This window comes from Chaetodon auriga, chromosome 11 (genome assembly GCF_051107435.1).
Source record: "Chaetodon auriga isolate fChaAug3 chromosome 11, fChaAug3.hap1, whole genome shotgun sequence".
Taxonomy (NCBI): Eukaryota; Metazoa; Chordata; class Actinopteri; order Chaetodontiformes; family Chaetodontidae; genus Chaetodon; species Chaetodon auriga.
Genome location: NC_135084.1, coordinates 10,272,484 through 10,298,768, shown reverse-complemented (window position 1 = coordinate 10,298,768; position 26,285 = coordinate 10,272,484). Strand labels below are relative to the sequence as shown.

General features: G+C 41.8%; 1 protein-coding gene across 5 annotated transcripts in view; it reads right to left on the bottom strand.

Annotated features, from left to right (window-relative positions):
* The window catches only part of macrod2 (mono-ADP ribosylhydrolase 2), a 399,810-nt gene extending 378,782 nt beyond the window's left edge, over nt 1-21,028 (bottom strand). For all 5 annotated transcript variants that reach the window (XM_076743643.1, XM_076743644.1, XM_076743645.1 and 2 more), the window contains exons 1-3: nt 20,794-21,028; nt 16,787-16,888; nt 14,968-15,081 (exon numbers count right to left, since the gene is read on the bottom strand). In XM_076743643.1, the coding sequence (XP_076599758.1) occupies nt 14,968-15,081; nt 16,787-16,888; nt 20,794-20,830 (253 nt within the window). In that variant the 5' untranslated portion in view covers nt 20,831-21,028. The remainder of the gene's footprint in view (nt 1-14,967; nt 15,082-16,786; nt 16,889-20,793) is intronic.
* Between the last annotated feature and the right edge of the window lie 5,257 nt (nt 21,029-26,285).

The following is a 26,285-nucleotide window of genomic DNA, read 5'->3' as shown; positions in this document are numbered from 1 at the left end:
GCACGCATTACAGTATCTGCTCCGAAACAATGGTGTCCTGACGGCAGCCCACTACTCTAACTTTGTTTCACATGTTCAATCTAGGCTGTACTGACTGTGCACAAAGGGACCTTGGACTTAACTCATTGTTTCGAATCACATCAGTTGTCTGCCAGCTGACAGCCTCAACTTGCCTCTCAACTCTGACTGTTGTTTTTTGTCCACTTCAGGTCGACTTCATCATGCACAGAGTTTAAGGCGCACAAAGCCAAGCCTTTCATTTGGGGAATAGCCCGCCCAGTCAGTCAAACTTCATTTCTTAGGGCAAGTTTTTTTGGCTTTTTTTTTTTTTAATCAAGAATTTACGAGATGAGCGAAATCACAAAAAGCTACTGTGTCCCACGACACAAAATCCACTGTTTTTCCACACTCGCAGAATCTCATACAAGAGTTGTCTCTAAGTTAGCAGCTGCCTCAGGCAAACTGTGGAATGCTGCCTCTTCACACATCTAGCAAATGAGCAAAGTTACTCTTTGTTAATGGTAAAAAGACCCAGGGTTTGTTTGGCAGTGACATGTTATTCTTATCCATCTTTCCCTCATGCTGTCACTCAGCTCTTTTTGCTTACAACACGTCTTTCAGAGTTGATGAGGTTTGATGCATTTCACAGAACTAGAAGCGCATCCGTTCTGAACGCACTGATTAACTGACACCAAAGCTACAATTGCCTTTTTGTATCACAGACATATTGACCTCGCTCTGTCTTTTTCAAGTCTAACTTTGCTCCATTTTAGATTCCCCTTTCAACACATCCTGCTTTAAAATAATCAATGGATGAAGCATCACAGGGGACAAAATCATCAATGAATATACCGCCTGACCTTCTGCTTCTCCTTCCATCCTGCTGGCATGCCTCTTCATTAATTTCAGCAGCACAGGCAACCATTATTGGCCCACAGTTAATTGAGTTGTCTTCTAAATGGAAATCACTGTGTTGCTTTACCCGGTGAACACACTCGTGTTGCCGCGTAATGTAAAACACACTCACAAATCACACGTTACGTCCACATCACCCTGACACTTTTGCGGTGACATCAAATACTGAGCGATTTGTCTGTTCACATATTCTCCACAATGCATCCCTAAGGCCGCACATCTGAGTTAAGAGATTCCACTCTATAGCTGTTTTGTCCACACACATTTCCATACATTAGTGGAGATGATTTGGGGATGATATTAGAAAAGAATCTGAACATAATTGAATCACATACGACAACAGTAGTGCCAAATTAGCACGATTGCAGCACTAATCTGTTGGCTGGATTAAGACTGGAAACTGACTCCATGATTTAAGCAGCCTATATGATGATGATTCATGCCTCTCTCCATGTCTGTCTCTCTCTCTCTCTCTCTCTCATCTCACATACTTTCACCTAAATATGCTGCTCTGTAATAATGTGGAATTCCTTGCGTCAGACAGTAGCTCTAAAAAGTTTCCTCAACACAAGATAGGTAGAATGTTTCGCCCTGTGACTTGAATCATTCCAGCGGTTACATTTCAATATGTAATTCATGAGTAATTCACAAAGTACAGCGAGATGACAATTAGTGAGATTAACAGAGACTACAGTCAGTGGTAAAAAATACGATTTTACGGGAGAAGTGAAGTAATTGCTTTTTGCTTTGAATGTCTTAAATTGTGCTTGAAGGGTTATGATATACTCTCCCAGGCAGAAACTGTGATAAGTTGTTGTTGTAGTCTTCCTGGAATTATATTTTGGTGTAGTGTGAATTATGGATGCAGTGATAACTAAATACATGACTAACCTGCAGCTATGAATGTGGAAAAAGTGCTTAGAGTAACAATCTTATTGCACTGGTCCCCAATCTGGGGGTCTCAACCCCCATAAGGGAATGCAAAAGCTTCACGGGATCTTAATTTTAAGGGGTATAAGTAGGCCTAAATCTCAGCATTTCATCCGTTTTGTTGAAATTGTTATTTATAAAGATGATTTAAGCTGTATTTACAGAGCCTTCACTGTCTGCTAAACATCCTCGTCCTGCATTAGAAAAGTACACAGCTAAACAAACAAAGGCAAAAAAAAAAAAACACAACTTGTCTAAAAAGCGGCCTGTTAAGTATGCAGGATGGTTAAAAATGTTCAAAATTCATTCCACACACACTTCCTGCAGTTATTGTATTCACTATGGGGGTTAATTGTGCAGTTTCAGTCATTCTCTACTGTTATTGTTAGGCATTGAATACAATCTGAAATATCCATAAAACACTTCACTTAGTCAAGGGTCGTCATTTTACTCATTGATTGAAAAGAGGTCCCTTAAGAAAAAAGGCTGAGAACCTTGACTGACTGAACAATTAGACACTGACTGCAATGTTGTATAAAGCATTCCATCCTTTTGTAGAAGAGCTAATTTGCCACCCTCCCGACCCTGCACCTCCCTTGAGCTACAGTTGTCTATAACAGACAAACAATAACACTGTGCTTAAAACAGCAGAGACAAGCAAAGAAGCTCATTAGAGCAGAGATCCCATAAAGTGTTTACTGAAGAGGCAGCAGCCTATGTCATGACATTAAATGCTTAAGTAATAATACTGCTTTGTTATTTTCCTTTTAGCCATGACTGAGCTGTTTTCTCATGCCAGTAGATCACTCATGAACAAAACCAGTAGTTTGCCAACCGCCAATAAACCTCAAAGAAGAAGAAAAAGAACAAAACCAGTCGCGTTGGCCGTCGACAAGAGGAAAATGAAAAGAGGTGTTCAGGAATTTTTCGACAGCGCAAACAGCTTCTTCTGCTTCTTCTTGTCTCGGATTGGAATCGGCTGATCAGTCACGTGAGTTAACGTTCGCTGCATCAGAACGTGTTCAGAAAAGGTGTTTCAATCTCCCCTTTCAGGACACTAACTATAAAAAAAAAAAATGCCTCAAGTGAGCGTCAAAACCTTTTGATGGAATTGAGGAAGTTTTCACAAATTTTGACATTTCCATCAACTTTTTTGAATGTGATGCTTCACAATGTGCACAAAAACACATTGATGGAAACACGGCTAATATCGGAGCATCTGTGCTCTTGCCTTGCGCCCACTTGGATTTATACTCTGAAAAGCTATCTGGTGATTAAAGGTGTAATTAAAGGAGTAATTGTGTCTACTGGCCAAAAGAATTCCAAACTTCCACAGTACAGTAAGGAGCCGCTACCACCCGCTACAGTATGATAAACGCACCTATATATCAACTGTGATGTGATGTGTCTCATCAACAATGCGGCACAGCCCCTGGGGGACTGCGGTGGCTGGAGGATGGCCATGTGGTGCCTGATTATCAAGGGAACATGGAAAATTAAATCTGCTGAGAGTACACAACATCCTCGTCCGAGTCTCCTGCCTGTCATAACTCCCTCCTCTCTCTCCCCCCTTATTCTTCCTCCTCACCTGAGATGAGAAACTTTTTCCTACCCCACAGTCCTCCACAGCAAATTATGTTCTTACAAATCAACAAACACTGGCTAATGACAGGAGAGGCGAGAAAAGGAGGATGAAGGATCGCCTCCTTAGTGCTCATATCAAAGAAAGGACTGTGTGGAAACTGCTTTCGAGCCCACTGTTCACAACAACCTCAGTTTCAGCCACTCGAGATATAATTAGCTTCACCATCACGCTGAAGCGCAACACAATAATGTGCTAACCTAGATATAGCTTTTAGTACAAGGAGATTTCACCGCTCTGCAAACAGGGTAATATGCCTAAATCTACCTATGTATAAATGACCTGTATATCCCATGCATTGTGTGGCATGCCATATTCCATCATTCTCTCCATAACTTAATATGATATATTATGTGCTATTGTTGTCCAGGTGGGGTCTCAGATCCAAGATCTTAACCCGGGTTAAAGAAATTGAATAAAGCAAGGTGAGCACAATTGAACAGAATTGGAGCTTTGCTCTGTGTTGAGGGAGTTTCACGCCTGTATCTGCCCACAGGAAAAAAAAAAGCCCAATGCCACCCACAGTATCAGGGATTCGGCTCCATCACAAAGACGGCGCAGTCTTCGCCTTATTGGGAACCTTAATCTGCTTTGTTTGTGCACGGACGGGGGACAAAGATTCTATTAAAGAGATTAAATTGTTTCCATAGCCAACTGAAGCATCAAAGGCCAATCAAATTGCAGCCCCTTACTTGAGTGGGTTTCACTAAAGTCACTTATTTGTCCATTTCATCATGCTAATGGCAGAGGCCATCATCCCATTATAGCTCCACAGCTGAGCGAGGTTAAACAAATGCAGTTTGTTTGAGGTTGCACTACCTCCAAGTCAGGTCTCACTGCTCTCCCCCTGTACATCACAACAAATCATCAGCTTGTCTATAACTACTCTATATAAGCAGCCCTCTGAACCCTGCTGCATTAACCACCTCTTCACTCGCTGCCATTCAAGGCATTATCTTGTCGCTCTCCTCTTGTTCTCCTCATCGAGAATTCCTTCCATGCAGCGTCCTGTTATGGAAATAAAATCTGATCTGACTTCTTGGGTTAACCTAAAATCACTCTGTTCTTCTGAGGAGTTTGTAATGTCAAGCATCTGACTGAATAGTCTCAGTATGCTGTGGCTCGTTACCCTAATATCTGTCTTCAATGACCGACTGAAGAAATAAAATCCTTCAGCATACAGTAACGTCTGCAATAAACAGTGTTGCGATCATTTTGTCATAAATGAGCCCAAATGGGTTCTGCTTTTGGGGAAAACTGATGGAGTTCATTAGTACTCATTGTTTGCAGGGTAGTTACATCAAACACTGGCTTGTAAGCTGTAAGACCTTTAAAAATAATAACTCTATCATGCCTAATAGACTCATATCTCCCAGACATTTCACATAAAGCTTACCGTTCATCACAGCCAACAGAACCTAGTCTCGTTTCTATTACCATCCCGCTGAACGAAGGTCTTTGTCTATAATGAGTCCACATTCCCTAAGCCCAACAGTAACCACACAATCACTTGTGTCAACAGAAGGGAAATCCATTTCATCAGGACGTCCAGCCAGTGCTTCATTACCATACACGAGGGCAGCAACTGTGCAGCAGGGAGCCCCTGAGAGCCGCCGCTGATAGCTGGAGTTCAGTGCATTTGCCGGTAACGTCTTTTCATTATGACCGTGCAATAGATAGAGCGTGTTCAATTAAAACGTCATCACAGGTCAGCTCGGCACAGTGACATACTGTATCGCTTCTCCAACACCGTAACATGTAACTGCGTGCCGTGAGACAGAGAGACTAAGATTACTTATCTATTTCTGTAACTCAACTGAATCTCTGCCACTCATGTGGGACTTCATATAAGACATGCTAAGATCAAGAATCACATACATAAAAAAAGCATGTTTTACTTGGGGCAGTCTACTTTCTATCAGTGTTTTTTAAGTCGTAAGGAGCTTTTTTGTGATTGTCGCTAGCTTCAAAAAGCATTACAACAAATTCAAATCTATTGTGTTTTTGTATGGTGTTTTGAATTTATACCGTAATTGTTTTAATGTAGGAAAGGCTGCTGATGTGAACCACGTTCATTATAGAAGATGGAAAAGGTCTCTCTGATAGTACCTTTGGGTGGTTTTCTGGGATAATGTGTATGTTTTCTGGTTCGGTGCTGCTAGTGCTGCCATAAAACATAATTTGGTTATAAACAGACTAAAAATATTCTGAGTGTATTGACTTCTCCGGCACATTGGTCTTCACTTTTTAACCGAGTGCTGATGGCTGCCTGACGTCATGTAATGCAGAGCAGCAGACACAAACAGTATGTCGAGTTTAATACCAATTCTACGATCCTATTATAAGTAGCTCAATAAATTCTATTTTCAAGAGGTCTGACTGGTTTCTCACTGATTCCCTTGTAAGGCTAAAATACCTAAAACACCTTTAGCAAAATTTTTTAAAAAGGACATAACCATGCACACAGGAAATAATTATCACCAAGAAAATTTCTCTCCAGTAAACCACTTCAGCTAAAGGCCTCAGAGTATCACAATTGTTCCACTGATGCAATGTTAAGTGCATGTCTGAGTGCTTCCTGCTAGCATCTTAAAAATTCTTTCAGAGAAATATTTTTTGTAGTTTAGGAGCAAAATGGAATCTCCTCTTATATTTACTGCCTAATTGCTTCGTTATAAAGAAGCTTTTGCCTTAGAAGGACTTGTGAATGAAACCGTGCCAGATTCCTTTCAGAATTACTCTTAAGTAAAACTTTGAAAACTAGGAGAGAAACCTCAGTTATCTTAAAATGCATTCAAAACGGCCAGTTGAGAGCTATTTTTATGAACACGGCCTCTGGTCCCTCCGCTTTGAGAGAAACTTGTACATGCTCACAAATATTGAATGAAGTGCCCTGGGTTATAGGAATTGTATTCTCATTTAAAGCTACTCAGCAAACATCACAGTCTTTCATTTCAGTTGCTTAGAGGCCCTCTTATATATGAAGTGATTTTTCTGTTTAGCAAACAGTGAAATAGTGGGAAGGACACAATTTCATATCACCATTAAGCGCTCATATTCTAGGTGGAATTCTGACAGAGACTTAGTCACAGTAACACTGCATTGGATTATTTTATTTCTGCTACGACACCACTACATATTTTAGATGAGCATGAATTTATTTTAACCACAGCGTGCCCTCTGAAGAAAACAGGGACTGTGATGCTCAAGAGCCAAATGAACAAATGAAGTGAAAACGACATCCATCAAAGAAAATACCCTTGCCAAAATGTGTGCTTTATATTCCTATACTTACTTGTAACATTATGTTGCTCATTATCTATGCCATTACCATTACCTGGCCATTACACATAGGAAGCCATTATAGAAAACCTTGCCACTGCAGGCCCGTAACCAAGTAGCTCATCAGTATTTCTGCTACGGTGAGCACTTTTCTGGGCTCCCGGTGTACACGGCTTGCATTTGTTTGTTTCCGCAAGGGTTTACAGTCTTCGCGGGACTACAGATTAACTGAAACAAACTGGAACTAAAATGGGAGAACTGAGGAAAGCATGGGGGGGGGCTAGAAGAAGGGAGAATGAACTGGTGTTCAAAGAAGGGTATTGTGAGGGCGAGTGAATCGCCTGCTGGTGACCATGCAGGGCACGCTGCCTGGGGATTGTGCAGAGAAACAGTCAGCAGTCAGGGGTTGATTTCTCCAACCCTCTCCCTTCACCCGTGCTTCACTCTGCCGGTAAAGAATCTGACCCAGCATCTCCCCACATTTTCTTACAGATGAAATAACTCACTCTCTCTTTTGTGCATACAACTACGCAACTGCACTCATGCTGTATCTACACATCTCCACCCAAGTGTGCAGCCATCCTCTCACTTCCTCTATGCTTATATAGTGTAGCGTTTGAAACAATGCACTGGGCTCCAAAATCAGCTTTTCTTAATCAGCAGGTTCATTTTGGTCAAAAAATTGTGTTTCGTTTTCCACAATATTGGACATTTTTCTAGGATACTGAAGAAGCAGACGCTGAAAATCTGGAATTTCCAGTTGTCACCTCAAACTGTTGTAAAGAAGCATCTTTGAAGGGGAAGCAGGAAAAAAAAAGAGATTTATCCATCTGAAATGGAGTACCAGCCCAGTCATCCCGCTTCTCAAACTCACTCTGCCATCAGAGATGTCAGCGATGCTTAGGTGGAACCACAGTGCCCCCTACAGGTCACAAGACACATAAGCTTTCTGAGCACTGGATCCATTCATCTGTCGGTCTGCCTGCTGTGTTACCTGATAAATGAAAGTGATACCTGCTTTATCCTGCTCCAAACATTTTATTCATCCCAGCCGACCACACACAGGCCTGCATGTGTCAGGGTAAGACAAGTCATTTTGCAAGCACCGTCTGAAGTACCCACTCAGAAAGCAATATGCTGGTATGGATTTCTAAAAGATTTTTTATTTTTTTTTGCTAAGACCATCCGAATATACTTATGAGATAACATCTTCTTCACTAATAAAAAATATGCATATTTGTTTCTCACTACCTTTTTTATGTTATATAAATGACCTCTACTAGCTATTACTCTTCTCAAAGATCCTAACCTTAGTTGTGTGGGACAAAGGGAAAGAGAAACAGAGGGTGACAAGGAGAACTTTCCCCATGGTCCCGTCTGAATACCCTCTCAATTACTAACAAGTCTGATGGATGAGATCTGGCGTGTATGCAGCACAAGGCAGGGTGTCTGAAATGTTTGTTTCAGGACAGGGAGGAGGGCGGCGGAACAGAGGCGGGAGGAAGGGGGCAGGAAGTAAAACAGGGATACAAACAGCGACTTTCTGACCTTGACAACGGTGACTAAGGTTCTCTGTCCACAGGGGGACAAGTGAGGACCTGACTTGAATGACGGACCCCTTCGTGAGCCCTGGGAACTAGCTCCAAAGAGTCAGTTTCTCATGGCCAAAACATCACTTTGTGAGTGTATATGCGGTGTATGTTTTCAAGTGTGAACGTACAGAGAGAGGAGGCGGGGTGGGGTCGGTCACAAAACGTGTGACTAGGAAGGAAGGGGAGGCTCATTCTCCAAAACACTCAATACGGTCATAGACCATTAGCAGTCCAAGCAATGGGAGACATTTCTCTAAGTGCCGGCCGGATACACACTGACAGCACAGATTCCCATGATTACTTTCCATTAGCCACACCTCATGAAAAATTATTTCTATCTGGCCATGTTGGCACCTCTTAGGCCACAGAAATTAGGTAAACAGTGTTGACGCTGACCAAACACTGAAGCCGGCTGTGAGGCTGTTCACAATCTGGACACCAGGAGGAGAGAAATCGAGCCGAAATCGGAAGGAGGGGAAGCTCGCCAGCTGGTTTGACACCTCAGTTCACATTTACACCCTGATGGCAGGGAAAACCCTGTCCTTGTGCTGTATCTCTCTCGAAGCTGATACGATTAACTGAACCTTTTAGTGCAGGACCCAATGCAACCCACTCACCAGAGTCATTTCACTGTTCAACAGAGCAGCAAGTTCTCTCAGCCAGGGGCATTGATTTTCATTCCTGGTGTGACAGGGCAACAATCACAAGTTTGCTCAAGAAGTTACCAATCCTACGCCGTGGCTTCTAATGTACTGCGTGTGTGTGTTTGTCTGTGTGTAAGTGTGTCCTTGCATGTTTACGCAACTGGCAGCAGAGTGAGAGAGAGAACAGAGAGTGAGAGACGCTGAATTGCCGACGTATTGCTGGGAGCATGGCTGCATCACTCAGGGAGGTTATGGCACAGGGTGGGAATCTGCAGAGAGACAGATAAACCCATCGAGCCAGACTCTCCAGGGGCTGTGCTGTGCAGCACATCCATGGCCTGACAGAAAATCTAATGAGGAGTCTACGCTGACAAGATGCCCAAACAGCAGGGAGCAAAACCAAAAGCCATAGGCTTTATCAATCATTAAGGGGAATGGAAAAGTAGAAAGTGAAATGTAAATCTGACACCATTCTTTGGCACATCATGCCACAGTCTGGTCTGTGTGAGCGGATCGTTGAGACAACCTATTCAGCAACAGCTAAAATGTCACCGTTTCAGAACAGCAATGTCGTGTCCCAACAGCGTTTTAGAGAGATGCAGTAAAATAAGGATTTGGACAGCAGATACATTTCACAACAGAGCGTGGGCTTTCATGAAGTAAAAAAGGATAACATCTTGTCATATACTACAACTAGAACTTTTAAGAACCCTAAAGTTGGGAAGCCTGACAACGAATAGTCTGTCTGTTTAGAGTCTGTCTATAGACCCAGAGCTCAGACAGAGAATAAAAATGCCACATCTACTTTTCATGCTGGAAAGCCTTCTGCTTTGCAGGCTAAAATATTACCAGAGCACTCAGAGAGTCATTCCCTAATAAATAAGGCAGCGCTCTCCATTAAGGCTTGTGACTCAGAGACGCATATAATATTCTCTGGACATTACACACCGTTGTTGCTGTGCTGCCACAACTACTGAGGTTTTCAATAGGCAGAAAAGGACGAACCACAACCACCACACACTTCCCTCACCCTTAAAAGAAAGTAGACTCAGAGACACAAAAAGTTTTCTTCCTTCAATTAAAATCGACCACATTGCTAATATAATATGCAGCTCAGTGTTTTGTTTTGTGGGACGGTTGGTTGCTTGCAGCACTTGTTTATCATAACCATATGAATAATGTTGGATGATTTAAATTGTGCACCTTTTTTTTTTGGTTCTATTTACTCAAATTTAACCTCAAATAACCTAAGCATAATTCATGTCATGCTCATGCTCATCCACACTAATAGGCAACACTGTGAAAAGACGATTAGTTCAAAAGCAATTTAAAATCATATCAAATATGTGATTTAAGAGCCAATTGTGTTGTCTGTAATTCTCATCTGGCATAACAAATGGGTGAGCTTGAGTCCATCAAGGGACTAATAAATTGGTCAGGATTTAATCTGAACCTTGTGATGACTGACAGTACCCACAATGCATACAACAGATGCACCTCTACATGACACCTTGCTCTGATTACAGAATAATATTCCATTCAGTGTAGATCAGGGCACGTAGCCTTCTGCACTGTACATTATGCGTGGCTGACCATGGAGGTAAACAAAGTCTGCCAAGCAACCCCACAGACAAGCAATGTTTGAATCGACAGCATATCAAAGAACTTGCAAAAGTCAATCTCCACAGGATCATAGTATTCTATCCTCTGAGGGTCACCGCTCTCATCAAACCTCTGATGACTGCAGTACGAGCAGCTCCATACAACTGAATACCAATTGCCTTTCTCGCACTCATCCCACCCCCTTCAGGTTCTTTATAGCGTTCATAACCAGATTCCCTGCACACTAAATTGGCTCCTGTAAAAAATGATCTAATACAGAAAGATGGGAAAGGTTTACAGCGGGTAATGGATTAGGAGTCAACCCCTGTGCATAATTACCACAGTCATCATGATAAGAGAAGTCCTCTCCACTTCGCACCGCTATCTTTACGACCTCATTCTGGTCTGAGAGAGATGGTGACACTCGCATGAACTCCATGCACGAAGACGACGACAAAAAATGGAAGACATTATCGTCTTGTGTTTGCCATGTAAAAGCAACAGTGATGACATGCATTAAATCTAAAGCCCCACATTGAGCGTCCTTTCAACTTTTACTGAACCCTGCAATTTTTTATGAAACAGGCCTTGATCAACTGCGATAGTCTCCTTTTTCCGTCTATAATTCCCTGATACAATCCAAAAAAATATACGCCAAAGACGTGGGCTCCTAGAGGATTGGAGAAATTGCTGGGTATTTGTCAAAATTACAGAACAACACAGCGTCTTCTTTGCATACCGAGCATTCAGCGGCTATTACACGAAGAGAAAAATGCACTTTGTACAAGAATCTGGGCAGAGCGTCGTCCATACTCGGGGAATAAATACCCAGGACAAAACAGTCTGCACTGTTTGCATCTAAAATACAATCTAGACAGTGGGCTGCGTTAAAAATGAGATCCATTATCGAGTGGTGTGTCATACATATGCCTCCCTGTCACTTTCATCCCTTAAAAAACAGTCTGAAGAGGGTTACAGGGAGCGTGAGTGTGGGTATAACAACATTTTACGCAGAGTGGAGGCAGGCCAATGCAGGCTCATTCTGAAGAGGAGGCCATCTGCTGGGGCTGGATTCTGCAGCCCAGCCCGCCTTGTCATGATATGGCCATCCTGCCCTCTACACCTGCAGTTTACCAGTCGTCACCAGAGCCCCTCCTCTACCTCTCTCCCCAGACTCTCACCCAGGTGACAGTTTGAGCACCTCCTGTACAACCTCCAGCCAAACAGAATTAAGGAAGAATTAAAAACTCAATGAGCCTAATAATTAAACTTTAATGGAGGACATAAAGCAACTTGACACCCTCTAAAAGCTATAGGCAGCCACCATAACAGCAGTAAGCTGGCCTGTGTTCCCTGAAATTACAGACATTCCTCCTATGCAATCCACATATGGCTGCTGTCATGACAAAACCATGCCAAAAATAACGGTCAAATTTCGGCTTAGAAATGATATTCAAAATCTTATAAACACGTCAGCTGCAAAAAAAAAATACACTGCAGCTTTACTTTTGTTGTGAAAAGTTGACATTTTAGACTCAGTGTTCATCCCCATCAGCTACAGTTAATGCATTTAGAAAACCAGAATGCTAATGCAGGCTTAAAGATAAGAGGCCGAGAGTTAAGCCGTGTCATAATATATAATGACCAAATGTGTCTATTTTCTATTTCACATACCATATCAACACCACAACCCTGATCCCAAAGAAGTTGATAAAACATAAATAAAACAGAATGTGATCATTTGCTAATCCTTTTTGGTTTAGGAAAGGAGCAACGAAAGACTGGGAAAGATGTGGAACGCTCCAAAAACACCTGTTTGGAACATTCCACAGGTAAACTGGTGATAGTGTCGTGATTGGGTATGAAAGGGGCATCCTGGAAAGGCTCAGTCATTCACAAGCGAGGATGGAGAGAGGTTCACCACTCTGTGAACACATGATTGGATAAAGGATGTTACTGTATGGGCTTGGGAACACTTCATAACTTTTTTGAGATTTGAGGTTCATTATACTGAATTGGCGAGTTCAGCTGCAGGACCAAACAGTCTTAACTCTGCGTGCCAGTAGACCAGCACGGGATTATATCTATAGATCTGCTCTGGTTGTTCGTCAGTTCATGTCCACTGATCACAGAAAAAAGTAAAAGTAGCCTTCATACGTAAAGAGGAAAATCTATTCCTTTCTTTGTGTTTCAATACATTTTACCAGCTAATCTTCATATTTAACTACAATTTGCATAATTAATATCCCTGCACTTAATGTTTGACTTCTGTGAGAAAAAGACATTGTGCGTTTATTGAACTTTAGACTTTCAGAGTGCTCAAAAAGTCCCACACTTGATGGACAGCCGTCCACTGGTGCCAAGCCTAAATGAAAAACAGCATGAGAAAATGGAAGTACTGCAGGCTGGAGATTGGGAGCAGTGAATAGATGAAAGGCAAGAGGTTGAACAAACTATCCAAAAGATCTTATCACTGTGTGTCGCCCAACATCCGCAATGTTTGTTCACATGCTCAGAACTGTGTTACTCACCAAAATTTGGACAAGAGCCACGACAGCGAGGGCAGGTCGTGCCTATTCAACTAATACATCGTTTGTAAGCGTTATTTATAAAACACAATGGCATACTTTAAAATACAAGTCTTTTGTTAGCAATTACAATTCCAATTTACAGTCACAGCATACGAACTGTTGTTGAGCAGAGCTGGACAACACAGTCCACCACTACCAGTGCAACCACCAGTACCAAGACCACCAGTCCTGAAGTCTGAATAGAGAATCAGTGGGACCTGCTGAGACCCTCTGAAAATTATAAAAGGCTTCAGCAATTCCTCCAACCTCTCAGACCCTCTGACAGCCTGCTAAACAGAATGAATTGCCTTCTGGCCAACATGCAGCTCAGTCAGAGCCTGAACGTCTGGCAGCATTCACTGCTGAAGTAAACTGCCTGCCTTTGCTACAATAGTATTGAACAGTTAAAAACAAAAACAGGCAATATTCCCTCCTGAACCTCCTCATTTCCATTCTCATATGCCCTATTTCTCTGGTCTGTTAATAGAAACACTGCTCACCTTATCCACTGCCTTAACCTTGATTTATTTCACATATTGACTCTCAATGACAAAGCCTGCAAGAAAAAGATGGTTTCATGTGTGTCGATCTATACTTTAACAGGAATACACACTATAACACCAGTGTGTGGTCTCACTGGCTCCTAGCAAATACAAACTTCATCTCTATCTGCGATGCAAATATATACCATGCAGTAATGCAATTCAGACATGTAGCAGTTATCACAAACTACAAGCTGCGTGTATCATATTAATAACCACTACACGTGCTACGTGTGGAAAGATCAAAATGTTGTTAAAGCAAGACAGCTGCCATGACACTGAGGTCCGTTTCAGCTGTCTGTTACGTACACTAAACTGCATTTTTGTCTTTTACATGATGCTGACGATGATTCACAATGTCATGTCACCTTATCGTCATCAGGGTGGGTATTTACATAATAGATTAAATTCATTGGCCTTATCCAACAGAGCAGTCTGTTTTTCACATCTATTAATCTCGCATAAATTATAAAGTATTAATTTCACACAAGATGCACACTGCTTAGTAGACTGTAATGTGTGTGTGTGTGTGTGTGTGTGTGTGTGTGTGTGTGTGTGTGTAAAGAAGAGTTATGGAACAGAAAGCCAGAGCAGACCACATATACAGCATGCTGCTGCTCTCCAGCTGCGGTGTGGGACTATCAACTCTATAGCTACAAAATGGTCCAGAACATCAGCTGCAGAAGCAACAGGTAAAGCAATCTTTTAGCACCTCTGACTGTGTGTAGGTTGCGACTGCAGAAAATTACATAACAGCAGTGCAAATCTTTGAAAAAGGCTTTTCTGCTCAGCCTCTCTGACTCTACATCTTCTCTTTTACTCGCTCTAACAAATCGTCCTCAGGTTTCCCCTGAAAGCAGCACTGAATGACCAGTAATCATTAGAGCACACACAGGCCACAACGATGACAAAGAGGGTGAATATACTGGTCAACCAAATCGACATTTATTCCATCATTAACCTCGTGTTTCAGGACACAAGGTGTGAGAAAGAGCTGGAATTGTAAACAGCATTAAAAGGTCAGAACATGATCTTAACCGTCACTGTATTTCAGCCTATGAGAAGGCAGATCAATGAGAGCAGCTGACCTCTTTAACATTTGCCGATCACACCCATCACATGCCCAGTGCCCCAAGAACCAGCACTTTCTCAATCTCAACAGTAGAGGGCAGCCAAGGACAATTTAAGAGCAGAGCTGCCTTCAAGCAGCATCCAACCGCTCACAAAGGTCAAAGTTTAGATCCTTACCAGCATTGACGATGGCGTCCACCTCCAACACAGTAATATCTCCTTTGTAGAGAGATACTTTATCACTCAGCCCTCCTCCACCTGTCAGCTCCTTCCCTTCCTCTTTCTCATTGGCTGAAATTAAAATAAAAGACAACTTCAGCTCATTGTTTTAATTCAAGACAGAACATAAAACGATAGGTGTCACTAACAAACATCAGCTGGTCCCTTGAATAGACAGAGCCTGCTCATGAACGGCTCTCAAATGTATTTAAAAGACAAATTCTTCTGTTGAGTGTGATGATGATGATGATGATGACGATGATGATGGAGATTTTTCCAGTTTCATAGAAATTATTTTAAAATCCAATAAAAGGAGACAATACTGTACTTACTTTACTATCAGGACTCCAGATAGTGTTTGAACATGGATACTGTGCGTGTGAATCCCACATTTGCATACTCTACAGTAATCACTTTTATACCATCTTTCATATTGTGATGCAATGTGTGGCAACGTGTCTTATGAACTAGCGCGCTCTGTGGATACTAAGCCAGACAAGTTTAGCCACGACTATTTGTAGAGCGTACTTCCTCTAAGAACTTGAACTAAGAGCTGAGCCAAGAAACGATAACAACCGAGGAGCTGTGAATCAGCAGTTCTGTTTCATTTTGGCTCTTAAGGAAAATATATCAGAAGAGGCCCCCGAACTGCCATAAAAACCTTGTTTAATTTAATGTAGAGAGAAACAGTACAGCGGATGTGCGCACATCACCAAGTATTCCCATTTCCCATTCTACCCCACTTCACTGAACACAGCTGTAGTCTGTGCTGCTTTTATATCAGTCAGACAAATTACCACAACCATAAACTACTACTACTACCACTACTACTACTACTACTACTACAACTACTACGTTTTAAAACTCTGAGCGTTTGCATACATCATCTAATTCCCTACACTACCTGCAGCATTATGCACACATCAGAGCACTCATATTATATTTTAAGCCGACTACAGTAATCACTTGCCATCTGTCTTTCAGTTATTGCTCTTACTGTGTCATTATTATTATTATTACATTATTTTTTTATGTTAAACCAAATTGTTTTATTATTATTAAAACATTAAAAGGCAGAAATGAAATTAACCGACCTGTAACACTACTACAGCACAAGCCATTATGCTAATGGTTGTTGCTGATGTGGGTGTTGCAAAAGTACTCAAACAGCTTAATGTTAAGAGGAGTAACTTCGTAACTTCACTCACTACGACAGAATAATCAATCGAACCATTGAAGAATACTGTTGGTACTTTTGAAACCAACCTTCCCCAACATATTATAACCTACAAGACTCGAGTCTTCATTGGTCCAGGGCCGCCTGACTGTTTTAGATTCCTCTTGCTATTGGCTGACAAGTCACAGAAACAGAGCTATATTTTAGAAGTAGGTTCTTGTGGGTTTCCTTTATTGATTTTCTGTGTTACATGCCCCCTTATAACAACACTTGTGTTTCATTTAACTTGAGGTACACAGGGTTTAGGCTCTGTTCTCCAATAACTTTTAAGCTTGCTTGCTGGGTGAACAATATCAGACTTTTGTATTGTTTAACAACACCTTTTCCTGATGATCCAAATCATATTTCTTAAATAACAGAGTGGCTAAAAGCACATGAATGAGCAAAATGCTCAGGATGACACACAAAAACGAATGTAGACACTAGAATTACTGAATAACTGTTCTTCACACAGGAAACACTGCCATAACGTGTGATTTCACCTTCTTCTCCCAGCATAAATACCATTCATAATCTCAAACAAGAAGCCGCCTCTCTTACATCTATTTTCTTCTCTCCAGGTTGGAATCTTGTCCAGAGATATAAAGTCTTGACGACGATACTCCTTGCGTCTTTCCTCCCAGTCTAGACGGAGCAGTCTATCTGTGGAAGACAGGAGCCATACATTTTAGATTTAAGTCCCATTGAAGAATAACAGAGATAAGACAGAGGGAAATACACTTGGTACTGGCACAGACAGGTAATAACAAGTTTAACATTCATTTACAGTGAAAGCCACAAACTTTTCCCTTAAATCTCCATTAATTAAACGATCTGTTTCTTTTCTTCTCTTAATCTCACACCAAACTGCCTCCCAGTGCCCTCCCTTTAACTCAGCACCACCCATGTGCTCAGAAGTTTGTTCTAGATCCCTCCTCCACAGCTACGTTGGTGCTGCCTCCATCAGCAGCAGCAGCAGCAGCAGCAGCAGCAGCAGCCGTGTCCTGCTCCACACACCCCTGACTCTCTAACCTTTATGAACCAATGTGATCTTTAATGATGTGATTTTTACTTGTGCGACCCTGCTTCATGCATTATAATCCTTTTAGCTTGCAGGGTCAAAGTGCACCATCAGCACTAACAGAGCACCCTGGAGCTGGTAGGGATTCTGCGTGGTGCTCAAACGCGCTTCAGTAGGGTCACTGCTCGCCATGCAAGACGTTTGAACAACAAGCCCTGTGAATGAATGGCGGTCTACTCCACTTACAACACCAGCGGTTCTCGGCCATGTGCCATGGAGATCCAAAACAATGCAGGTTCCAGTCAGTCTCACCTCACCACCAGCTGATTTCACTCATTAGTCCCTCTTCTGCGGCTGTGAGTATGTTAATGAGAGTTACTGGCTGTTCTGTGTGGACTGGCTGGAATGAAAACGTGCATACTCTTGTGTCTCCATGGCTGTCAGCTGACGACCACTGCACTGTGTCACCCTGTTGCCTAAGCTTCGTTGCACTCTGAACTGTTTGTCCTGTTTGCTCTGGCTCTGTGCTGCTCTGCTCTGCTGTCTTGTGTGACTTTATTATTAATAAGAAAAAGAACTTAACAAAGCACTTAAGTCGCACAGTTTGTGATACGACGACTGCACATGGACAAACTTATTTTAAACTTATATCTACCTCCATTTCCGCTCTTAAGAGGGGACAGTACTTTCTTGCTATTCGATTGTTTGCTTTTAAAATGAAGTCCAACAATATCTGGCTGACAGTAAATCACACAGCTGCTTCTTAGCCTCTGTGCTGCTCTACCACTCTTGGGCCCTCACAGCTTGCGTCCTCTTGTTCATCTCCACTGACTGCAAAAGAGCCTCAACTTGCTACTGTTGCTCCAAACAGCAGCGGGCTCTTGAGCAAAACAAGCTTCATCCTAATCATGTGCTTCACTGTGAAATCTTTGTCACATCGTACATAGCCTCTATAGTTGATACTTCTTCTTTTATCTCACTCGCCTTTTTGATTCTTGCTGTTGTAACAAGTGAATTTCCCCAGCGTGGGATCGATAAAGTCTTATCTTATCTTTTAAACACCCCAGTTTACACAGTGTGGATTTTGGTCAATTAAAACACCCCTTTTGTAAAACAGTTTAAGCACAGTGGAGGTGATATGACACTGTACAAAAGGAGGATAATAGTTTATTATATTAGGCTCTTTTTACAACAAAACTGTGAGGTCTAGGATTTAATGCTCGGCTTACAACACTAACCTACATCATAGGGACTCTGCGCTATTTTTTTTGAAAGGGGCTATGAGTTATGGGCCTTGCCCCTGACATAATAACGCCTAAAATATTGAGCCAGAAGGGGCTGACTATATTTTGGTAAGAAATGCGAGGTTCCATAAGTCATCTTTTGGCAACATCCTACAGGAGGCCAGGCTTACATTAAAGGTGTTTCTGCAGTGGGGGATATCCGTTCCATCCCGTATGTATTGTCTCTCCCTCTTGCCCACTCCCTGTCATTCCCAAGGCTGCTTTTATTCTACATGGATGAATAAAAATGCTGTTCTGAGGCTGAACACAGCAAAGCTCTCTGGACTACACTAAAGCCCTTCGTCACTCTGCTGAACTTTTAGTCACTGAAGAATCCCAGAGCTCAGCCTGGATGCCAAAAAGAACAGGATGGGCTCAAAACGTGCTTTATTAAATATGAGTGTCGACAAGACTGTGTTAGCGGAGTCACAGCATCAGTGATGCTCAGTCTCACGTGGTTTTTCTGCCCTTGATGAGTTCTGGATGGGAAGGCCAGTCACTGTAATGCTGCAGACCTCCCTGAACCAAATTCAGCTGATAACAAAACGGAAGGAGATGTGACTGCCTGTCACATAACATCTCATTTTATGTCGCCTTTTAATGCAATTTGTGTTCCTGTTTGCTTATTTTGTTCATTCTGTTGAAGAAAGTTCTCCAACTTCAGGATAGAAATTCTGCATGTTTTTTACCAATTTTCCAATAATGCTGATTTTGCCACAGGTGCCAACATGACTCAGTCATTTATCTTTATTTATAGCATATAGTGTTAGAATATCACCCAGCCAATACAAACTAGCCCTGGGTCAAAAATACAGTTCGTAAAAAAGAAAAAGGTCATATTAAATTCCTTAAGTTTCCAAATTTCTTTCGGGTTTTGACTTGGCTTGATCTCCTCTTAAAGCAATTTCAGCAAGAGGGCTATATGCACAGAATATGAAATCTGATTTACTTTGATGTTCATCCCGTGCTGCTACCTGCTCAAACTGCAGACGGCCAGCTAAGATTAATTATTACCTCGCTCAGAGAATTTTAATAACCATTATAAGAATTTTCCCCATACACTTCAAAAAATTAGGCGTGAGTCAGCGGGCTTGGCTCATTACGACACCGACTGAACTGCAACATTTCATAGGAAAAACCAATCACTGTGAAATTCCAATAACACGCAGACAGTATGAACCATGATTACAAACAATCCCTGTTTCTGTTAATTGAGGTCACAACCTTGCTGAGCAGAGGTCAGGGCTGGAACCAGCAGTCCACCTCAGCCGGGGTCATATTATGAACACATTTTGATCACATACGGCCCTCACTGTGTTACCAGGCTCTTAGAGGTAGTACTCCATGCACCTGTGTCACAGACATTTTGACAAGTCATAGCAGGAGGGACCACAGGTGGAAAGAATATCATCAGTGATGGCCGCATTCCATTTGGTTCCATTTTATTAATTGCACAGCCCTGATTGTGCATCCTCACACAGTGGCATAAATGGAGGAGGTGGCACAGACAGAACGGAGCCATGACTGATTAATGTGATTACTGACACCTGTGCTGTACCTGCTATCACAAGTGCAAAGGACGACCGTGATAAAGTGTCAGAAAATAAATAACGCGTGAATGGCATAATGACAGAGCTAACGTGTCTTTTGCCTGTTTGTGCACAACAGGTCTATCCCGTACGTATCTGAAAGTAAAAGCACTTGGCAGACAAGTTTCCTAGCTGGCATTAAACGCACCTTTCGCTGAAACGGAGTCATTTTCGTCCCCTTACAAATGACAACCCCGTGTTCAACTGTCAGACACTCCGAGTGCTCCCGTGTTTTACGACGGTGTGACTGCTGTGTGGCTGCAGGAATATCGAGTTCCTGTGAAGGAAAAGCTTGCAACTCAGTGAGCTGCTGGTGTATCACACAGGTGGAGGGGAGGATGTGCTGGTTAGGAGAACTCCAACAGGTAAATAACGACTCGGGGAAAAAAATCGGCGAGAGGCTTAAATGGAAGCTAATGAGCTGTCAGGAGGCACTATGAGAGCAGTGTTGTTGCGAATGTCAAACATGTTATTACGGCAGCCAAAGAGAGGCGCAACATCATTATAACATCTGTACTGTCGCCGCATGGGATGACGGAATAGTCTGCATGAAGAAGTATCACAGCAATACAGAGAGGACACAAAGAGTGGCTGTCAATCTCCTGGCATGGTTAGAATTCATGCTGTCTGCCATGGAGATGATGATAGCCTCATTCTCCCCAAAACAAGCCTTACCTTTTTCAGTCTTCCAGTCCTTTTTCTTTTTGCTCATGCTGCCGGAATGGTTTGACTTCGAATGGTTGTTTTTTGACTGTGGCAACCCCAGGCTCACAGTGAACAGTGGTCCGGGAAAAAAACGAAATGTAAAGTGAAACAGCCTCTGGACGGTTGTCTCACCTGTGAAGCTGTCAAATTTCTATGGACCTCTGTCGGCTCAACCTACCGTGAGTGCGCCGTAAATTATGTGTACGAATCCTGGCCAAATGATTGGCTGGCGGGAACGGGGAAGTGGGCGTGTGGTTGGTCCGGGTGCGGCGTCAATCAGTTAAGGTCCACGCACTGGAGAGGCAGACTAGGTTGCTTCCGGCGGGTCAGCCTCCTGGCGTGTGAGGTGTTTGGCTAGTAACGCCGGGCCAACTGGATGCAAACGGCAGAGTGCGGTCGACTTGTAGTCACTGCAAGTGAGCTTGGCACGGAAACGGACCTGTGTATTTAAAAATAAACACTTTTTAAATGGGTTTGTTCTCTTGCCTCCATGCGTGTTTTTCAATATTATGTTTTACATTTTGATCCCCCTGCAGAGGAAAGTGTTGGATGCAGGTGCACAGTGATCTAATATATAACAGTAGTTTTTATATCGGCCAATATTAAAATAGTCTATTTTACAGCCGATTTAAATCTCATAGTCTGACTACTCCTTTCATTAAAATGTGCAGTGCCAAAAATGTCCTGACAAAACGGATCCAAGAAATTACTAAAGAGTTATCAGCCTTTAGTTGCAACTTTCTGTTATTGCCTTTAATAATTGTCAAACACACAAATGGACACAGAAGCATGGTAACCTTGTTCATGGCAGAGGACAGTATCTCACAGGATAGACCGGATCGGACCAGTAAGTCAGGCTGTCATATGTGAGAGGCTGGTTCCAGAGACCACCGTCTGTCATCTGTTGTGTTAGCTCTGCTCTGGTCCAGACCCATCTGCTCCTGAAACCGCTGATATTATCTGAGAGTGGCAAATTTCTTTCATCCAAGCTGTACTCTGATCTTTTTTTTTTTTTTTTAACTGAGGTTTATTTTAGTGAAACACATCCTGTTTCCATATCAACAGCTTGGTAAAAACGTTTGCATAAATGCATTAATAACACTGAGAGCTAACTGGCAGTATAGGTGGAAGCCGTGCTCCTCTTCCATTTGGGCATATTATACATAAAACTCATATTACAAAGTGCACAAGTACAAAGGATTTATGTTTCCCAGGACCAATGTGGTAAAATCTCCCAGTGTTCGCCAGATGTCTCATATTACAGACAAATTAAAGATCTTTATCTCATTGAGCCGCTGCCCTTTTTAGGAAATTAAGACAAAGTAATCATCTCACAGATCTGGCACAGAGATTCATAATTTGTCCTTGTGATATCTTAATTAGTTTCCTAATATGGATTTACAAAATATTAGAATAATGTCTAATGGCTGTTCTATTTAAAACCACAATGGGACATCTGCAGAACTTCCAGAGCCAATGATAACAGCAATTTACAGTATCTTCCTTTACCCAATATTTCAACGAAGAGAAGATTTGAGCGAAGTGCCATTTGCAGTTTTCCCTCTGTACTTTTCCAACCGAACCACTAGATGTCAATCTTACAACATTATATGCAGCACCGATTCTGTTAAGAGGGAGGTTTGTGATTCTGGATGAACCTATAAAGATTGTCAGACAGTTCACTGAAGCATGCAGGAATTGGTCATTTTAGGCAGTCCTGCTCTCAACAATTTATTATGCTTTTTGTAACTGCACATTAAGGAAACCAGGAGACTCAAATGAGGGTTTGAGAGGTTGAAAACCTCTCTGTCAGCAAGCCTCCACCGTGCTGTAGTGTCTCTGTGAAAGATGCTAAATCCAAAACATGTGGCCCTGACCTCTGGCCCTTTATTCCCACCTTTCAATGAAGCATCACATATTTCTATAAGGCTTAAAAATAAAAAAAATAAACAATTTGTGTGAACACTAACTGATGTACTTGTTGTGCTTTTATCCAATACTGAAATACACTCCATTACACTATAACTTTAGTTGTGACTTTAAAGCCCCTACACACCCATCGTCCACGGTCTTCTAGGGACTGTGTTGACCAATCTAGGCTTCACTGACAGCTCCCTCTCGCTCCTGTGTGTATTGTTGCACAGGTCACAGTGCACAAGGTGGGGCATCTCACACTCTTGTCATTCTTATTGGTTCATAGAGTTTTGTGATATAATCAGCCAGAATAATTAAAAAAAAAACAAAAACAAACCTGTGTGGGTGCAAAGGGCCGCAAATGTTGCATTGTGGATTCTTGGGTTCAATCATGTTCAGCTTTTTGCAATTTGGTCACCAACGACAAATCAACTAATGATGATCAAGTGTTGTTTGGACTCTACTTGTTTTTTTGTTATATTGATCGGTGATTTAAAGCAATTACATATATCATCTAGTATCTGCTAGATGCTGCATGTTATTATTTGATCACTGTGTTTCAGCCATGTGCAGCGCAGACAACATGGTGTCTGATGAGCAGAAAAAAAGATCAAAATTGGCAGACTGTTCCTGGTGAATAGTTGATTCTGCAGGGCAATCTGTACGCTCCAAACAGGGGAGGATCTATTTGTGTAAGACTGCGTAGGCAATTGTTATTGTCATGGTTACAGCACAAGGAGATTAAGCCGGTGGCTGTACCTACAAGTCACTCGCAAGAACACTGCATCGTCTAATCTGTTGTTGCTTGATATGTATGTTTTTCATATCCCACTTGTGATCATGCCACGTAATTACAGCAAGCCACGCAATTATCTACAGAGAAATGCACAAAATTACCCCCAACTTGAAGTGGGCCCAGGGGCTGGAGGAATCATAATTATGGCAATTGTTGTTTATACGTGTTCTTATGTCAATATCCGTAAGCCCTTTGATGGGTTTTTAGTGACTATTTGGTTTGGTAAATTTCTGTGAAGGGATCATATCATCATGTTTGTTCCGAGTCAGTGCCTAATGATAAAACACACCGTTTGTTTGGTACAGTAATCTGTGGTTTCACAAGCAAAGCTCAAGCCTATGCATAGAGACTACATACTTCTACTTCGTGGAGATCTCCAGTGAAAAGCTGCACTTAACCCATCTATGTGCAACTGACCCATGAGACTGTCAGCAGAGGCCTGACATCATTTAATGTTTAGATCATTTTTCCAATGACAATGAAAAGGTCAGAGGAAACATCTCTCACTGAAAGCCTAAGACGAGGATTGCAGTGTTCATTCATAGAAGGTATGTTAAGGTGATTTCTGACAACGACAGCAATGTCTCAGCCAAACCGCATACACACAAGTGTAAACATATCACTGTTTCTCACATGAATTTGTCAGCATATTTTGCAAAGTAGTTCTAATGTACAGTCATTAAAGATGGAAATGGTTTTGCAGCGCTGCCGCACTGTCAGAGAATCTGAGCTGCCGCTGAGCGCTGCCTTTGACGCAGTGCCTACCCTGAACATGAAAACACTGTAGTTTTGTGGTTTGTGTGGGTTCTTTTCAACCTTCGCAATCAAACATTTGTCTGCTCATATCTTCCATTGTGTCCGGTCACGTATTATGCTCATCTGTGCGACAGATGTGAGCTTGCAATGCAGACAAAAGGAGCCCTGAGAAGTACCTCAGTTCAGACATTTGTGCACAGACTGCTTACTCTGATACACACCCCTACACAGGCATGACGCTTGTTTGTGTGTTCAGTTTCCACTTTACAGTACAAAGAAAACCACTGATAACTCTTTCAGTTACACAAACCAACATGAATACACTCTTTTTTTTTTCCGTATGTGGCCTAAATAAATGCTTTGTTGTGTAACTCGGTCTCATCTATGTTGCCAGTCAACTCCATTATCTGGAAAGGAGCCAATGAAATGGACGCCATGTTATTATTTTGACACTAACAAAAGCTTCATTGAAGAAAAAAAGTCATCTAATGAGCAATATGTGCGCTATATTACATGTTTTAGTATAGTAATATTTAATTTAGCATTCTATTCACATTATATTTCATTGTCCTGTTTAATAAACACGATTTTAAAAAGAGTAAGAGATAACGCAGTGGTGAAATGTTGTCAAAGCTTTCATTGTTACACATGGCTGCTCTGAAATCCAAACACTCTTCTCCTGTGTGCAACAGCTTTAGGCTGTACAGACTCCCTCCCATGTCTCAGAATTAGAGATTATAGTCTTATATTTCCAATTTCCTACAAGTATTTCTTATTTCTGGCTTTGGAACCTGTGTTATTCATGATTACAAGCATGTTTTTTCTCCTCTAGTCCGTAACTCGACTGAAAGAGCAATTTGTCGTGAGATGCACTGTGATGTACTGAAGTGAATATAGTTGTTTACTTAGTGGTTCTTTGTTTAGTCTATATCCTTAGAATGGGTTTGGGGTTGAATTAAAAAAGCATCACACTGTGAGTATTCTTTTCCTGCAGAATTCCTGTGGGTTGTAGCTTTGGCAAAATGTGTTGCAGCGGCTCCCTCTGTTTATTTTACTCTATTTAATAAAGCCCCCATCCAGCATGTCTCTTCACACCAGAGTGTGCCTGCTCTCTGCCTGTTCAAAGCAGCAGGAATTCCTTCCTGATCGCTGGCTGAACTCAAGATGAATAGATTTAGTGCGGATAGATGTTCAGCATGTTCAAAGCATACGCACAAAAGTGGTCCAAACTGTTGTGGCTTTTATGTATCAACAGTTTTCTTTGCAGGATTATTCGGTGCATACAGTGCTGGTCTGTTGCTTTACATCTGCTTTTTTTCCCAGCTGAATAATTTCTTTATATGTAATACTATAGTGTGTCTAACTTTTTAGATTTTTTTCTATTTTTTAATCAAACAATAGACTAAAGCATAAACAGAACGGTGGATATTTCTTTTAATTGTATTGTACTGCAAATTTCTAACAAATAATATCATGTGTTCCCTCTGACCGCAGCATTACTTATCCAAATGAGCATCTATCATGTTTGCCAGCTGCCAGAACAGAACATTTCAGGAGAGAGAGACATCACTCCAACAGCAATATGCCCATTATTGGTTTTCAAGAACATGTTCTAGTTCTAACTTTTCAGTGTAATAATAGTGGAAGGATTAAGGATGTCTTTTCTTTCTATGTAGCACTTGAAAATAAAATGCTGAAGTATTTAATTTTAGGCTAATGATGGGGCAATTTTATAGCTACACTAAAGCTCCCTTTGGCTCACAAAGAGCCTGTGTGAATTTGTTTCACGATGAAGAGGTGGAGAAGGTCTTGAATGAATCATGTCTGCAGTCTGTGTGATCATGACAGACAACACATCTATTTAAACTGGACTGGCAGTTTTCTTCTGCGCGCCGTCCTCAGCGAGAAGAAGTTTGCACAGAGATTTGATGGCATGCCGTGTTAAAGCCACCCCCTAAAGGCGAGCTGGCCCCTCTTCTGCACCCTGGAACCAGCT